The following is a 12120-nucleotide window of genomic DNA, read 5'->3' as shown; positions in this document are numbered from 1 at the left end:
GAAGAGTAAAGTGGAGATTTATGTCATATTGTTCCCTCCCTTAGCAAAACGAAAACAAACACATATGTGGAGACTCCCAAGACAAAGATCAGTGAACGTACATTCATATCATGTATAATGTTTAACACACTGTTCCCTAATGTGAGAGCGCCATCTACAGGCAATTCTGTGTATCAGGACAGAGAGCTGTGGAACTTAACTAAACTTCAGTTGAATGGAAACGGAAAACTGAGTCTCAATGGATTTTGCCGCCTATTGAAACAACTGAATAGGATTAAGGTGAAATAAACATTCATTGCACAATAAATGTAGTATTATAGCAGTTTTATTTTTTCCATATGAGGCAGTATTGTAATAGTTATATTCTTGTATATACAGTAGGAGCAGTATTATAGTAGTTATATTCTTGTACATAGTAGGCAGTATTATAGTAGTTATATTCTTGTACATAGGGGCAGTATTATAGTAGTTATATTCTTGTACATAGGGGCAGTATTATAGTAGTTATATTCTTGTACATAGGGGCAGTATTATAGTAGTTATATTCTTGTACATAGTAGGCAGTATTATAGTAGTTATATTCTTGTACATAGGGGCAGTATTATAGTAGTTATATTCTTGTACATAGGGGCAGTATTATAGTAGTTATATTCTTGTACATAGGGGCAGTATTATAGTAGTTATATTCTTGTACATAGGGGCAGTATTATAGTAGTTATATTCTTGTACATAGGGGCAGTATTATAGTAGTTATATTCTTGTGCATAGGGGCAGTATTATAGTAGTTATATTCTTGTACATAGGGGCAGTATTATAGTAGTTATATTCTTGTACATAGGGGCAGTATTATAGTAGTTATATTCTTGTGCATAGGGGCAGTATTATAGTAATTATATTCTTGTACATACAGTACGAGCAGTATTATAGTAGTTATATTCTTGTACATAGGGGCAGTATTATAGTAGTTATATTCTTGTACATAGGGGCAGTATTATAGTAGTTATATTCTTGTGCATAGGGGCAGTATTATAGTAGTTATATTCTTGTACATAGGGAGCAGTATTATAGTAGTTATATTCTTGCACATAGGGAGCAGCATTATAGTAGTTATATTCTTGTATATAGGGGGCAGTATTATAGTAGTTATATTCTTGTACATAGGGGGGCAGTATTATAGTAGTTTTATTCTTGTACTTAGGGCGCAGTATTATAGTAGTTATATTCTTGTACATAGGGGCAGTATTATAGTAGTTATATTCTTGTACATAGGGGCAGTATTATAGTAGTTATATTCTTGTACATAGGGGCAGTATTATAGTAGTTATATTCTTGTACATGGGGGCAGTATTATAGTAGTTATATTCTTGTACATAGGAGCAGTATTATAGTAGTTATATTCTTGTACATAGGGGCAGTATTATAATAGTTATATTCTTGTATATAGGGGCAGTATTATAGTAGTTATATTCTTGTACATAGGAGCAGTATTATAGTAGTTATATTCTTGTACATAGGAGCAGTATTATAGTAGTTATATTCTTGTATATAGGGGCAGTATTATAGTAGTTATATTCTTGTACATAGGGGCAGTATTATAGTAGTTATATTCTTGTACATAGGAGCAGTATTATAGTAGTTATATTCTTGTACATAGGGGCAGTATTATAGTAGTTATATTCTTGTACATAGGAGCAGTATTATAGTAGTTATATTCTTGTACATAGGGGCAGTATTATAGTAGTTATATTCTTGTACATAGGGGCAGTATTATAGTAGTAATATACTCTTGCATATAATGGTAGTATTATAATAATTACTGTGCCTAGAAAATGTATTCATACTCCATGAACGTTTCCAGACTTTTTTCATTATTAGTTGTATTCTCCACAAATCTGGCCTTTGTTGAAAAGTGGCAAGAAGATTTCTGAAAGCAAGAAGCCAAATGAAGTCCTACTTGTAGTTTGCAAAAAGCCTTGTAGAGGACCCAGCGAGCAGTGGGAGAATTTGCTCTGGTCACATGAGACCAAAGGAGGACTTTTGTGATGAAATGCAAAATGCTGTGTGTGGAAGAAAACTAAATAACTTCACATAACCCTGAAAACCCCATCCCCACTGTCACACATGGTGGAGGCAGCATCCTGCTGTGGGGAGAGTTTTCTTCAGCAGGGGCAGAGCAGCTGGTCAGAGTTGATAGGAAGATGGATGGAGCTAAGTACAGGGCAATCCTGGAGGAAAATCTGTTAGAGGCTACAGAAAATGTGAGACTGGGTTGTAGGTTCACCTTCCAGCAGGACAATGACCCTCATCATCCTGCAGAACTACAATAGAGGGTTCAGATCAGAGCATATTCCTGAGTGTGAGCGGCCGAGTCACAGTCCAGACCCAAATCTACCGAGAACCTGCAGATCACAGATGTCTTCATCCAATCTCACTGAGTGAGAACTCATGTGCAAAGAAGAGGAAAATGTCACCAAAGATGAGCAAAGCTGGAGAGACAGACCCAAAAACACAGAGAAAGGTGATCCTACAAAGCGCTGTTTCAGGGGACTGAATACTAATGCAAGACAGAGAAAGGTTATCCTACAAAGTACTGACTCCAGGGGCTGAATACTAATGCAAGGCAGAGAAAGGTTGTCCTACAAAGTACTGACTCCGGGGCTGAATACTAATGCAAGACAGAGAAAGGTTGTCCTACAAAGTACTGACTCCGGGGCTGAATACTAATGCAAGACAAAGAAAGGTGGTCCTACAAAGCACTGACTCGGGTCTAAATACTAATGCAAGACAGAGAAAGGTGGTCCTACAAAGTAGTGACTCCAGGGGCGGGCTGAATACTAATGCAAGACAGAGAAAGGTTGTCCTACAAAGTACTGACTCCGGGGCTGAATACTAATGCAAGACAGAGAAAGGTTGTCCTACAAAGTACTGACTCCGGGGCTGAATACTAATGCAAGACAAAGAAAGGTGGTCCTACAAAGCACTGACTCGGGTCTAAATACTAATGCAAGACAGAGAAAGGTGGTCCTACAAAGTACTGACTCCGGGGCTGAATACTAATGCAAGACAGAGAAAGGTTGTCCTACAAAGTACTGACTCCGGGGCTGAATACTAATGCAAGACAAAGAAAGGTGGTCCTACAAAGCACTGACTCGGGTCTAAATACTAATGCAAGACAGAGAAAGGTGGTCCTACAAAGTAGTGACTCCAGGGGCGGGCTGAATACTAATGCAAGACAGAGAAAGGTTGTCCTACAAAGTACTGACTCCGGGGCTGACTACTAATGCAAGACAGAGAAAGGTTGTCCTACAAAGTACTGACTCTGGGGCTGAATACTAATGCAAGACAAAGAAAGGTTATCCTACAAAGTACTGACTCAGGGGGCTGAATACTAATGCAAGACAGAGAAAGTTGATCTTACAAAGTACTGATTCCGGGGGCTGAATATAAACGCAAGACAGAGAAAGGTGATCCTACAAAGTATTGACTCCAGGGGATGAGTACAAACGCAAGACAAAGAAAGGTGATCCTACAAAGTAGTGAGTCTGGGGGCTGAATACAAATGCACGGCACAATTTACAGATTTACATTTTTAAAATCTTTAGAAAACAATGTATCATATTGTTTACACTTGACAAATACTTGCTTTTTGTTGCTGATAAATCACATAAAGTCCCAATAAAATACATATACATTATAGGGTGCAATGTGAAAAAATGTGTAAATGTTCACACGGTATGAATACTTTTTTAAGGCATTGTACATCCTTCTACATAGGGGATAGTATTAAAATAGTTGCATTTGTGTCCATAGGCTGCAGTATTATTGTGCTTATGTTTGTGCACATAGGAGCAGTGCGTTAGTCGTGCACATAGGGGGCGTAATTACAGCCAATATAGTGATAAACTTTATTAAGATTTTTTTTTGTTTTATTTCTTATTAAAATCTTAAATAAATCCATCCTAAATGAAAGAACATATTTTTTGTTTTGTTTTTCAGGACGTATTTAGGACAATTGATGTGAACCGCAGCGGATTCATTGATCGATGCGGCTTGGCCAAAGCCGTCCACGACAGAGGTTCAGCATTTATGTGATGGTTTATTATGGATTTATTAAACTTTACTTTCTTAAGATTGGACGTCACGTAAGGAAACAGAGGGTTAATCCCCCCAGTGTGGATGACATTAGCGCGGTGCGACCTTTGTTTCTTTCCCCAGTCCGTAAATCACAGAAGTCCCAGATCTTTAGGCTGGAAAATCAGGATGGATTCTGTCTTCCAGGGAGGAGACAAGGCCGATTACCGAGACTTCTAGAGGAACAACTTCTTGTAATGTTGATGGATCGGCCGCGGCACAGTTTGAGTTTAATGATATCAAGTTTTCAGGGTTCATTGAGGGGCGATCGCTGTGTGGGGACATTAATCGTCATTCATGGGGGGGACTAGCGCTCAGGATTCTGAAGATCTGTACTCGTGAGATTCTGGAGGCTTTTATGGGTCTTGATTCTTGATTTATGGGTATTGCAGGGTAAATTACATGGAAGATATATTTGCAAAAATTAGGGCAGATCTGTGATGTCACTTTATATTCCTTCCCATAAATCCCCCCCCCCCAGCGTCTTCTTCTAAATTCTGTACATTCATGAGTCAGTACAGTAAGGTTTCTCCCATCTGATACATTTATGACATATCCACAGAATACAGCAGGTGGAATAAGTATTGACAGGAGCGTAACGACCGCAGAGATCGCCGCTGCCACTGGGCCTGGGGGTGCAGGGGGCCCGTTGGCCCCAGCCCCTGATTCAGGTGGATGTGTGTCCGAGGGCACAGAATATGCTGACAGCTGCTGATGCTGCACCAGTTATACGCTGGTCAGTTGCCAGCATGCCAGTGTTGTAGGAGGATGCCGAGGGAGCGCAGGGTAGATGAGTACAATATATATATTTTTTTTTACTGCGTCCTGTGCGGTGGGGGGCTATATAGCATGACGGGGGGCTATATAGCATGATGAGGGGACTATAGAGCATGATGGGGGCTAGATACCAAGATGAGGGGGCTATATAGCATGATGAGGGGCTTTATAGCATGATGGAAGCTATATAGCATAATGAGGGGACTATAGAACAAGAAGGGGGCTATATACCAAGATGAGGGGGCTATATAGCATGATGGGGGGCTATATAGCATGATGAGGGGCTATATAGCATGATGAGGGGACTATAGAGCATGATGGGGGCTATATGTTAAGATGAGGGGGCGATATACCATGATGGGGGCTATATAGCATGACGGGGGGCTATATAGCATGACGGGGGGCTATATAGCATGATGAGGGGACTATAGAGCATGATGGGGGCTAGATACCAAGATGAGGGGGCTATATAGCATGATGGGGCGCTATATAGCATGATGAGGGGCTATATAGCATGATGAGGGGACTATAGAGCATGATGGGGCTATATACCAAGATGAGGGGGCTATATAGCATGATGGGGGCTATATACCAAGATGAGGGGGCTATATAGCATGATGGGAGCTATATACCAGGATGAGGGGGCTATATAACAAGAGGGAGAGCTATATATCAGGATTAGGGGGCTATATACCAGGATACGAAAGCTATATACCAGGATGGAGGGCTATATACCAGGTTGAGGGGGCTATATACCATGATTGGGGACATATTTCCCAAGAAGCAGCCCAGGATGGGGGACATTAGTACAGGATGGGGGATATTACTACATAATGAAGAGTGGGGGGGGTCAACTTGTATGTCTTTATAGCATTTAGAATGCTACAATGGCCCATACATCTGGCCAACATGTAGGAGGAGGAGCCCAGGCTCACACTCTGCACCGAGGCCCATCAGACTCTAGTTACGCCACTGAGTATTGAATATATTTCCGAAGGTGCTATTGATATGAATGTCTCACCGGATGTCCGCAACAATCCATCCTATCCACACAGGCAGAGAAATCACCTTAGATGTCCAGAATATTAGTGCTGTGTAATAATGAGAAATAACAGGGAAAAAGTATTGAACATGTAAAACAGGGGCACAGGGGGGCGCTGTAGTCATGGTCAGTGTGTTGGGCGACCCCCTGGCCCCTGCTACAGGCAGATGATCAGGCTCATGAACACTTGGGCTTCTTCCACTTACTTGCCGTTTCGGGGTAACCTCGTCTCTTCTTTCTTCCTTACTTTTGGGAACAATCAGGAGACGACACAGACGTTTCTCTTTTCCTCAACACAATTTTTACTGAAACTTTTTGAATTCTTTCTCTTAAACGGTTACGTTTAGTTTCCTTTCTCGTTATCGGTTACTTTCAGTTTCCTTTCTCTTTATCAGTTACTTTCAGTTTCCTTTCTCTTTATCTCTCTTCCAGTGCCCTCTAGCACTACGCAGTACTTCCTATGGCTTCCCTCTGTTACCAGCCGTCTCGCTCTCTCTTGTCCTGGTGCCTGATGGAACCCGCTGAACCCCCTACATCGCCCAGCAGGCCACCGACAATCTGCTCGTAGGTGGTGGGGGGGATCGGTCTCCCAATGACACCACACAACCTGCCCCTTAGGCAGCCATTTATTATCTTATTGAGCACTTCCCTCCTCCCAGGGATCTAGTGCCAAAAACTCCTCCCAGGGGTAAAACCTATAGTTAACCCCTGGTGCACCTGCTGTGACAATGTGGACGAGTTACCCGGCCCTACTGCACTTCACCAGCCCTATCTATCTAGTAACTTCTCTAGCTCTGCTGCATCTCTGAACCACTGCGAACCTCACATCTAACCATGCACTTTACACCTAAAACATATGACCGCACATTACATCTAATATAAGAAATTGAAATACTATGTCCAAAGAATGACAAAAGTATTTCAGGAGTGATACCTTTATAGGCTAACCAGAAAATTATATTAGCAGGTTTCAGAGCATCAAGGCTCCTTCTTCAGGCAAATTACAAATGAATTACCGAGACCAAATCACAACATTTAACCCCTTCACGACCTTGGACGGATCTATCCGTCAAGGATCGTGTCCCGTTAAGCCCCGCCCCCTGCCGCGGGCAGGCGGTGGCGGTCGGCACACATATCAGCTGTTTTCAACAGCTGACATGTGTGCCTGCTAGCCGCGGGTGGAATCTCTTCCACCCGCGGCCATTAACCCCTTAAATCTTGCTGCCAAAGTCTGGCAGCAAGATCTAAATGCGCGCGGCCATGTTTTTTACTTACCGCCGCCCCCACCGGAAGTCACGTGCATTATGACGTGACTATCGGTGGTTGCCATCGTAGCACAGGGTCATGTGATGACGCCTGCAGCTATGATGTTTCACTTTCGTTTTCCCTCGGCCGAGAGCAGAGGGAAAAACAAAGTGACTGAATCTGCTGTTTACAACTGTATAGCTGTGATCAGCAGATAGATAATAGCGATCGGATTGCTGATCGTTATAGCCCCCTAGGGGGACTAGTAAAATAAAAAAAAGTAAAAAAAAATAAATTTAAAAAATAAAAAAAAAAAAAAAAACCTAAAAGTTCAAATCACCCCCCTTTACCCCCATTGAAAATTAAAGGGTTAAAAAATAAATAAATATACACATATTTGGTATCGCCGCGTTCAGAAATACCCGATCTATCAAAATATAAAATCAATTATTCTGATTGATAAACGGCGTAGTGGCAAAAAAATTTCAAACGCCAAAAGTACGTTTTTTAATCGCCGCAAGTTTTACGCAAAACGCAATAACAGGCGATCAAAACGTAGCATCTGCGCAAAAATGGTACCAGTATAAACGTCAGCTCGAGACGCAAAAAATAAGCCATCACTGAGCCTCAGATACCAAAAAATAAGAACGCTACGTGTTTCGGAAAATGGCGCAAAACGTGCGCCACTTTTATTGGACAGACTTGTGATTTTTTTTTTAACCCCTTAGATACAAGTAAACCTATACATGTTTGGTGTCTGCAAACTCGCACCGACCTGAGGCATCACTTAGATATATCAGTTTTATCATATAGTGAACACGGTGAATAAAACATCCCAAAAACTATTGTGCGATCACACTTTTTTTTGCAGTTTTTCCACACTTGGAATTTTTTTGCTGTTTTCCAGTACAATATATGGTAAAACCTATGGTTTCATTTAAAAGTACAACTCGTCCTGCAAAAAACAAGCCCCCATATGGCAAGATTGACGGAATAATAAAAAAGTTACGGCTCTCGGAAGAAAAGGAGCAAAAAAACAAAAATGCAAAAACGGAAAGTGCCCGGGGGCTGAAGGGGTTAAATGAATGTTACAACAGGACATGGGAAAGATGAGGCCTCCTAAAGATAAGCCAAGGAAATCAAATGAATGTTTGTGTTAGAAATGCAGATGAGTTGGAGGTGTCTGTTCAGATCACTTCTGAGGTTCTTCTGCTGGAGGTGGGAAGTGTCCATGGAGTGAGGCATAAAACCAGGGGTTACATTGAGTCCTTTGTTAGGGATCCAAACATCCTTATCAGTTTAAATTCCCAAATTTTTCTCTCTCGGTCATCTTTAAAATGACCTTTCAGTATTGATACTTTTAAATCAGTCATACTGTGTCCCGGTCTGGAGAAATGTTTTCCCTCAGTCTGAAGAAGGAGCCTTGATGCTCTGAAACCTGCTAATATAATTTATCTGGTTACCCTATAAAGGTATCACTCCTAAAATACTTTTGGCATTCTTGGGACATAGTATTTCAATAGATTCTTCTGGCTAACACGGTACCACAATATTACCTTGTATTGCACATTGTATCGAATATAATACAAATACTCTCTGGCCACTAGATGGCATCGGCACACTCATATAAGTTATCAGCATAAAACCTTCTTAGGCTGCTTTCACACTACGTTTTTATAGCATGCGTCATGAACATTTTTTTGCTGCAAAAGCGGATCCTGCTTTTACAAAGAAAAACGCATGCAAACGCATGTATTAGTTTGCAGGATCCTGTCACTGGATGTTTATGGGCGGGCATTGGAGTCATGTGATCGGGAGCGAGGGGAACTGAACGTTAAGGCTGGGAGCCGGCATCTGACAGCTGCGGAGGCTCATAACGAAGGTAAACATCGGGTAACTTGCTTGGATACCCGATATTTACCTTGGTTACGAGCGTCCACAGCTGCTAGGATCCAGGCTCCCTGCACACGTAACCAAGGTAAACATCGGGTAACTTGCTTGGTTACCCGATATTTACCTTGGTTACGAGCGTCCGCAGCTCTCAGGCGGGGGAGAGAGAGAGGAGAGAGAGAGAGAGGCAGAGAGGGAGGGGGAGAGAGAGACTGATCACCCAAGGCTGGTTTCTGGGCATGCTCAGTAGAGCAAACAGGATCCTGTCTATCAGCACGCCAGCGTTCACATGCGTTTGCGTGCAGTATAGTCAGGATCCAGCGACTTGCAGTATTTGGACGCAGCTCAAAAATGCTACAAGTAGCGTTTTTGAAAAATGTTAAAAAACTACAAGTCGCTGGATCCTCACTAAAACGCACGCAAACGCATGTGAACGCATGCTGACGCGAGTCCATTGCAAATGCATTGAAATGAAAACGCATTTGCACTGGATCCGTTTTTGCGTTAAAAAACGTTCAGGACGCGTGTTAAAAAAACGTAGTGTGAAAGCCGCCTAAGACATAAATTACAACTATTAAGAACATTGCGGTCAATGTCTGCAGGGGGAGGAATTCGTCACATCCTTGGTCCTCCGACCACCTCCTTACAAACATGTGAAGAAAGAGATGTGCAAACAGCCAAAAACACCAGCTGAGATCTATCAGTAAATAGAACGCAATCCTGCCACTTAATGAGAAATTGCATCACTCAGGTGGTTTCAGAGAAAGAAAACAAATCTGCTACAATGGCCGAGCCGATCACCAGAGCTGAATCTAATAGAAAATGTCTGGAAGGAACTAAATCTCAGAGGTCATAGAAGAAGCCGGGACCTGCAGGATGTGAGGAGCGTGTGTGCGGAAGAATGGGCCAAACTCTACCTGAGCAATGCAGGCGACTAGTGTCTCCATACAGGAGGCGTCCGGAAGCTTCAGCATCAACAAAAGCGTTTATATGACATATTAAATACATTTCAGTTCATAGAAGGAGCCCAGATTTAGACAAAGGGGGGCAAAAACTTAAAGTAGTTGCTCACATATTGCTGCATCACACACATACGTTTAGGTTACATTTTGAGCCAACCTTGAATCCAGAGATCCATAGTATACACAGTATATTACTACTACAGTCCCAGATAAAGATATAAACCTACATCTGACCTGTAATAATAGTTAATAATATCCAAATGTTTTTTTACGCTGATAGATATTTTTTTATTGTAAAGAAAAAAAGAACACACAGTGCAAAACGTGAACCTCATAAAAACATTAGAAAAAAACACACAGGTCAATAAAGGGTAACAATGGAGACACGATTGCAAAATCATCCGGCAGTAAGGAACCTATGCACAAAAATAATAATAATAATAATAATAATAATAATAATAATAATAATAATCTTTATGTCCAATGATATAAATATGGAATAAATAAGTTCATCAATATCACATATAAAGTGCTTTTACATAGTGCACAAATCCCCTGATGTAGGCACTCATTTATAAAGTGTGTATACAAGCACACAGTAACCCGCAGATTCAATGAAGACACAGATATAGATTCATGCACCAAAAAGGAAACTGCACAAAATTGTTGAATTACATTGTCATGATCCAGGCCGGCTTTCCCCTGCTGTGGTTTTACACAGATCTGGCCTGGTCATGTCAGGGGTTAATTTCCCTGCCAGTTCAGTGCCAGTTATATTTCTGCCTTGCAGCGTGTATACTGGCTCTGATAAGTGTTCTCGATCTGTCCTGCCTCTCTGCTACTGTGTCCTCACTTGTACCCTCCCCCATTCGTCTGCTCATACTGTTCCCTGACTTCCTGCTGGTGTCTGTTGTTTTTTCCTGTCCTAACCTGTTTGGCCTCTTCCCTTATCTGTATTTGGACTTTTCGGCCGCTGACCTGTATCCTCGCTCCTGACTCTGGCATTCGTCTCTCCCTTTTGGTTTGCACGCTACTCTTTGGCTCCTGACTCTTTTGCTAGCTCCTGACCATGATTTGTTCCTCCTCGGGCTTCTGTCTTAGACCTCTTCCTGCTGACTCGGATTACTGACTACTCTGGTGACCCCCATTGGTTGCTTGCTAAACTGCACTCTGAAGCTACATTACCTGTGGCTTCAGTAGCTTCAGTAGTGCAGCCTGACACATATAAACATGGAATAATAATATAATACATATATAAAGTGCTCATATATACTGCACAGGTACCCCAATTCACTGAAAATAAGCCAACCCAAATAAGCAAAATAATTCCAAGTGTGGAAAAATCGAAAAAAAAAAAGTGCGATTGCACGATGGTTTTTGGGATATTTTATTCACCATGTTCATTATATGGTAAAACTGATGTGTCACAGTGATGCCCCAATTCACAGTCTGTAAATGTTTCCTACCTGTCATGTTCAGATTATTTAGCTGATACAGCTGACCACTGATTGTCATATGATTCGGCGGCCTCCTGTGCTGTGGTCCGCTGAGACACAGTCAGGTTCGGTCGCTGTCCTGGTTCTGAACACTTTGTCTCTGTGTGGACACCTTGTGTGTTCTTTGCCTTTCTGCCAACAAGTGTTTCCAATGCTGTAATTTAGTCCACCCCATCATCCGGCGGGTGTAACTATTTAAAGCTCATGATATTTGTGAAGTGGACCCTGCTTGGACCTTTAACCTTCTTGTACGGCAGAGGGGACGGTGAACCCTCTTATGCCCGTGTGCAGGTGCCATCACCCGTTCTGCTCCTTTAGCCCCCGTCTGAGGTTCAGCGCAGTCTGCACTATGGGGTTATAGAAGGTGCATTTGGGCCACATAACCATGAGTGCTGAGGTTCCCCTGCCCATGCCGGATCTTCTGCACAGCATTTTTCTCTCTTCATATGGATAGGTAATATTTGCTACTCACAATCTGGGACCCACCTTTCAAAAAATCTGGGATGTTATGATGGTTGATAGGTGGTTTAGTAATAGTTCCTTTGTACGGGTGGATCCGACCACATCGGCCGTCCAC

The 12120-nt window shown here is 42.0% G+C and overlaps 1 protein-coding gene across 1 annotated transcript in view; it reads left to right on the top strand.

Annotated features, from left to right (window-relative positions):
• LOC142294881 (calpain-13-like) overlaps positions 1 to 12120 on the top strand; it is a 212644-nt gene that overhangs the window by 192352 nt on the left and 8172 nt on the right. The window contains exons 24-25 of the mRNA XM_075337943.1: positions 211 to 279; positions 3997 to 4075. Coding sequence (XP_075194058.1) covers positions 211 to 279; positions 3997 to 4075 — 148 coding nt within the window. The remainder of the gene's footprint in view (positions 1 to 210; positions 280 to 3996; positions 4076 to 12120) is intronic.

Source organism: Anomaloglossus baeobatrachus, chromosome 3 (assembly GCF_048569485.1).
Source record: "Anomaloglossus baeobatrachus isolate aAnoBae1 chromosome 3, aAnoBae1.hap1, whole genome shotgun sequence".
Lineage (NCBI taxonomy): Eukaryota > Metazoa > Chordata > Amphibia > Anura > Aromobatidae > Anomaloglossus > Anomaloglossus baeobatrachus.
Note: the sequence above shows the minus strand (reverse complement) of the source record. Positions and strands in the feature narration are given on the sequence as shown.